This window comes from Micrasema longulum, unplaced genomic scaffold (genome assembly GCF_059751315.1).
Source record: "Micrasema longulum isolate JH-2025_06_02 unplaced genomic scaffold, ASM5975131v1 h1tg001529l, whole genome shotgun sequence".
NCBI classification, from domain to species: Eukaryota; Metazoa; Arthropoda; class Insecta; order Trichoptera; family Brachycentridae; genus Micrasema; species Micrasema longulum.
The window spans coordinates 45,441-51,468 of NW_028278712.1; the positions used below are offsets into that span (position 1 = coordinate 45,441).

A 6,028-nucleotide genomic window follows, 5' to 3' on the forward strand; every position below is an offset into this window, starting at 1 on the left:
GTTGCATTTACTTATTTGGTCACCATAACACGATGTTATTTTACAAATTTAATCGCTCAATGACGTCGTTTTTTACGAGTTTATTCACCAACAGACGGTGTTTGTTTATGCATTAATTTACCGAAAGACGGTGTTTCATTACGACTTTATTCACCAAAAGTCGGTGTTTATTTACGCATTTAATCTCCCTATGACAGTGTTTATTTACGCATTTGCCTACCGAAAGACGTTTACAACTTTAATTACCAAAAGACGATGTTTATTTACGCATTTAATTACCTTAAGAGGGTTATTATTTACACATTTATTCACCAAAGGACGATGCTTACTGACTCTTTAAATAACCAAAACACGAGTTGCTTTTACTTATTTGGTCACCATAACACGATGTTATTTTACAAATTTAATCACCCAAAGACGACGTTTTTTTAACACATTAAATCACCGAAAGACGATGTTTTTTTCTCTCTTAATCACCAAAACAATAGTTTCATTTCCTTGTTTAATCACCATAACACGATGTTATTTGACAAATTTTATCGCCCTTAGACGACGTTATTTGCCGAGTTTATTCACCAAAAGACGGTGTTTGTTTATGCATTAATTAACCGAAAGACGGTGTTTTTTTACGACTTTAATCACCAAAAGTCGGTGTTTATTTACGCATTTAATCTCCCTACGAAAGTGTTTATTAACGCATTTACCGACCGAAAGACGTTGTTTATTTACGCATTAACCCACCGAAAGACGGTTTTTATTTACAACTTAAATCACCAAAAAACGATGTTTATTTACGCATTTAATCAACTTAAGACAGTTATTATTAACGCATTTATTCACCAAAGGACGATGCTTACTGACTCTTTTAATAACCATAACACGTGTTGCATTTACTTATTTGGTCACCATAACACGATGTTATTTTACATATTAAATCACCCAAAGACGACGTTTTTTGACACATTAAATCACCGAAAGACGACGTTTTTTTCTCTCTTAATCACCAAAACAATAGTCTCATTTCTTTTTTCTATCACCATAACACGATGTTATTTGACAAATTTTATCGCCCTTAGACGACGTTATTTGACGAGTTTATTCACCAAAAGACGGTGTTTTTTTACGACTTTATTCACCAAAAGTCGGTGTTTATTTACGCATTTAATCTCCCTACGAAAGTGTTTATTTACGCATTTACCGACCGAAAGACGTTGTTTATTTACGCATTAACCCAACGAAAGACGGTTTTTATTTACAACTTAAATCACCAAAAAACGATGTTTATTTACGCATTTAATCAACTTAAGACAGTTATTATTAACGCATTTATTCACCAAAGGACGATGCTTACTGACTCTTTTAATAACCATAACACGTGTTGCATTTACTTATTTGGTCACCATAACACGATGTTATTTGACAAATTTTATCGCCCTTAGACGACGTTATTTGACGAGTTTATTCACCAAAAGACGGTGTTTGTTTATGCATTAATTAACCGAAAGACGGTGTTTTTTTACGACTTTATTCACCAAAAGTCGGTGTTTATTTACGCATTTAATCTCCCTACGAAAGTGTTTATTTACGCATTTACCGACCGAAAGACGTTGTTTATTTACGCATTAACCCAACGAAAGACGGTTTTTATTTACAACTTAAATCACCAAAAAACGATGTTTATTTACGCATTAAATCATCTTAAGACGGTTATTATTTACGCATTTATTCACCAAAGGACGATGCTAACTGACTCTTTTAATAACTGAAACACGAAGTGCATTTACTTATTTGGTCACCATAACACGATGTTATTTTACATATTTAATCACCCAAAGATGACGTTTTTTTAACACATTAAATCACCGAAAGACGATGTTTTTTTCTCTCTTAATCACCAAAACAGGTGTTTCATTTCCTTATTTAATCACCATAACACGATGTTATTTTACATATTTAAACACTTAATGATGACCTTTTTTTACCGCATTTAATCATCGAAAGATGATGTTTTTTTTCTGTCTAAATCACCGAAAGACGATGTTTTTTTCTCTCTTAATCACCTCAACAGGAGTTTCATTTCCTTATTTAATCACCACAACACGATGTTATTTTACAAATTTAATCGCCCTAAGACGACGTTTTTTTACGAGTTTATTGACCAAAAGACGGTGTTTGATAATGCATTAATTTACCGAATGACTGTGTTTCATTACGACTTAAATCACCAAAAGTCGGTGTTTATTTACGCATTTAATCTCCCTACGACAGTGTTTATTTACGCATTTACCGACCGAAAGACGTTGTTTATTTACGCATTAACGCACCGAAAGACGGTTTTTATTTACAACTTAAATCACCAAAAGTAGATGTTTATTTACGCATTTAATCACCTTAAGACGTTTATTATTTACGCATGTATTCACCAAAAAACGATGCTAACTGACTCTTTTAATAACTGAAACACGAAGTGCATTTACTTATTTGGTCACCATAACACGATGTTATTTTACATATTTAATCACCCAAAGACGACGTTTTTTTAACACATTAAATTACCGAAAGACGACGTTTTTTTCTCTCTTAATCACCAAAACAGGATGTTGCCGACGTAAAAGCACATGCACCAACTTGGCGGCCCTTCCTGGGGCTTTAATGTAGCATAGGGGGCTTCAGTATGTGTAAGCGATGTACCACCTCCTCAATAAAGACCAGTATTTGTCACTTTCGGGGGTGGTCATCGCCATACTGAAGCCCACATATAGATTAGAATTCATAAAAATATTTGTATGCCCAAAATATATTTCCCGATGAACTAGCTGACAGGCGTCTCACGCTTAGATCAGCTACGTCTACGGCGAGAGGAAAAGTTATTATACCTCTACGCAAACAGCGCACTAAATTTGGTGAGCGCGCATTTGCGGTCGCAGGCCCTATGGCATGGAATGCTCTCCCAGCAGAGGTGCGAGGCTGTGAAAGTGAAGTGATGTTTCGGAAAAAACTTAAAACCCACTTGTTCTCTAAATCATTTGAATAAATCCGTAGCACGTGACAACAAAATAAATTATTTTAATTAAATTACAAATTTAAAAGCTTCAATTAAATTAACTTTACAATAGAATCACCATTTAAAGCGCCCTTGAGGTATTTTATTACGAAAATGGCGCTATATAAGTTATCCACAATAAATAAAATATTTTTATATTATTCTGTATGAGTGTTGATCGCCGCGCGGTCGGCGGGGAACTGCGCCCGGTAGCGGACCTTATACGTGGCGCGAGAGAGACCGATAGAGCCGGCAAATGTGCTCGCTATCTCTCTTGCCGCGTGATTGGTCAACCTAGTACCGCCCGCTATTGGCCTAGCCCGCCGCCGCACGGCAAAATATGTTGTATATATAGCCCCCCGGGGAAAAATAAAGTCAGTCATCTCGTCACACTACTAAGGCTTTTTACTCTCCACTTCGTCTCCCTACCTCGCTTCAAACCGGACCTCATCGCCACCTGTATTCGAACACCGCTACCCCCTGGACTTGGAACTCGGATACTCTTTGGATTGGATTTTGGATACTTCCCGGAACACACCCCGCCGTTCCCACCGACGGAGAGATACCGGCCTTACAACCCGGTTGCCTGACTCAGGATTGCGGCTTGTGGAAGCGATTCCTTCAAGTCTGAGAGGGAAAAGCGCACGTGAAATAATTAGCGGAACCTCCGTGACAGAGAGGGTCCTCGGCATCAAATGGGACCCGGTGACAGACGAGTTTCAATTTAAATTTAAAGTGTCACGGGAGGTTCCAACAGAGAGGCCTACAAAACGGCAGATGTTAAGTGAAGTTATGAGCATTTTCGATCCGCTCGGTTTCGTAGGGTGTTTGACAATACGCCCGCGAATACTGCTACAAGATGTGTGGCGCTCCCACATAGAGTGGGACGAACAAGTGAATGAAGAACACGCAGAGAAATGGCGCACTTGGGTGGACATATTACGCAATACCGAGTGCGCTATACCGCGGCGCGTATCGAGCGCCAAGGGCCAGCCAGTAGAGCTACACGTATTTTCCGATGCCTCGGAACAAGCGAGCTGCGCCGTAGCCTACATCGTGGAGGAGAACGCCGCCGGAAGGAATGCGACGTTCATGGCTAGCAAGTGCCGAGTTAGCCCGCTACGAGCGCTATCAATTCCACGCCTGGAATTACAAGCCGCGCTCATGGCCGCGCGACTGGCGGCCACAATTAAGAATGAATGCGGAAGTAATATACGCGATACCTACTACTGGACAGATTCTACTACGGTGCTGTGCTGGGTCCAGAGTGATTCGCGTATCTTCACGCCATTTGTAGCCCACCGCCTAGGGGAAATAGATGAGCTATCGAACGCTCAAGAGTGGCGGTGGGTACCAGGAAAGAAGAACCCCGCTGATCTCGGGACGCGGGACGGCGAGATACCAGACATCTCCCCGGCCGGCATGTGGTTCAGTGGGCCGAGTTTCATAAAGAAAAATAAAAGTGAATGGCCGCCGCTCAAGGTAATAACGGCGACCCCAGATACAAGCAGTGAAATAAAGTGTGCGAATAGTGCCATCGTGATGACAGCCCTCCCGGACGAAAGAAGATTTTCCTCCTGGCGGAGACTGATCAGGACTACAGCGTGGGTGTTGCGCTTCATAAACCGCTGCAGGAAAAAGAATACAGGAAGCGCGACACTCATCGCCCCGGAGCTCAAGGCATCAGAGAGGGCGTGGATACTCATAAGCCAGACAGACAGTTACCACGCCGAGATAGCCGCAATTAGACGGGGGGAGTGCCTCCCGCGGAACAGCCGCCTGCTGGGCCTCACTCCCTACCTCGATAAAGATAGCGTCCTCAGGATGGGGACGCGAATTATGGAAGCGCCCGCGGTGAGCGAGCAACTGAAGGCGCCCGTCATACTGGACGGAGCGCACGCCTATACGCGCCTATTGATAAGGCATTATCACGAGTCGTGGCAACACGCAAGTACAGAGCGGACACTCAGCGAACTCAGACAACAGTTCTTTATAACACGATTAAGATTACTCGGACAACGGGACGAACTTCAGAGGCGCAGACAAAGAGATGGCGGCCGCCATGAAGGAACTAGCTCACGATCCCGAACTACAGAACGAGGCAACAAGGAGAGGGATCAAATGGGTGTTCAACCCGCCATCGGCGCCACACATGGGGGGAGCCTGGGAACGGCTCGTCCGGTCGATAAAGGGGGCGCTTATAGTGATTCTAAAGGAACAAGCCCCCCGAGAGGAAACGCTAATGACAGCGATAGCGGAGGCCGAGTACACAGTAAACACTCGGCCCCTAACTCACGTCTCGCTTGATAGCCGAGACGACGCTCTGCTGACTCCGATGCACTTTCTCATCGGGTCGAGCGGGGCCCAGCCGCATCTGGCCGATTACAGAGACGCGCCGCCCGAACTGTGCCTCAGAAAACAATGGCGGGTGGCGCAGAAACTAGCCGACGCATTTTGGAAAAGATGGATGAGGGAATATCCCCCGACATTGACACAGCGACAGAAGTGGCAACAGGCCGCCACACCGATCATGGTCGACGACCTGGTCATAAAAACGGACGCCGCCCTCCCGCGGAATGAATGGCCGCGGGGACGCGTCATAGCAGTCACACCAGGGAAGGATGGACAAGTCAGGAGCGCCCGGGTCCAGACAGCCACCGGAACCTACACACGACCCGCCGTCAAGCCCGCCGTCGCCGTGTTGCAGATCAAGGACGACGTCGGCGCAGAGATGCCTCCTCGGCAGCGGGGAGTGTTGCCGACGTAAAAGCACATGCACCAACTTGGCGGCCCTTCCTGGGGCTTTAATGTAGCATAGGGGGCTTCAGTATGTGTAAGCGATGTACCACCTCCTCAATAAAGACCAGTATTTGTCACTTTCAGGGGTGGTCATCGCCATACTGAAGCCCACATATAGATTAGAATTCATAAAAATATTTGTATGCCCATAATATATTTTTATATTATTCTGTATGAGTGTTGATT

The 6,028-nt window shown here is 43.7% G+C and overlaps 1 protein-coding gene across 1 annotated transcript; it reads left to right on the forward strand.

Annotated features, from left to right (window-relative positions):
• Nucleotides 1–3,820: 3,820 nt before the first annotated feature.
• Nucleotides 3,821–5,810, forward strand: LOC148275012 (uncharacterized). The gene is made up of 2 exons (XM_088236274.1): nt 3,821–4,994; nt 5,050–5,810. The coding sequence occupies exons 1-2, from the start codon at nt 3,821–3,823 to the stop codon at nt 5,808–5,810; spliced, it is 1,935 nt and encodes a 644-aa protein (XP_088092400.1).
• The last annotated feature ends 218 nt before the right edge of the window (nt 5,811–6,028 follow it).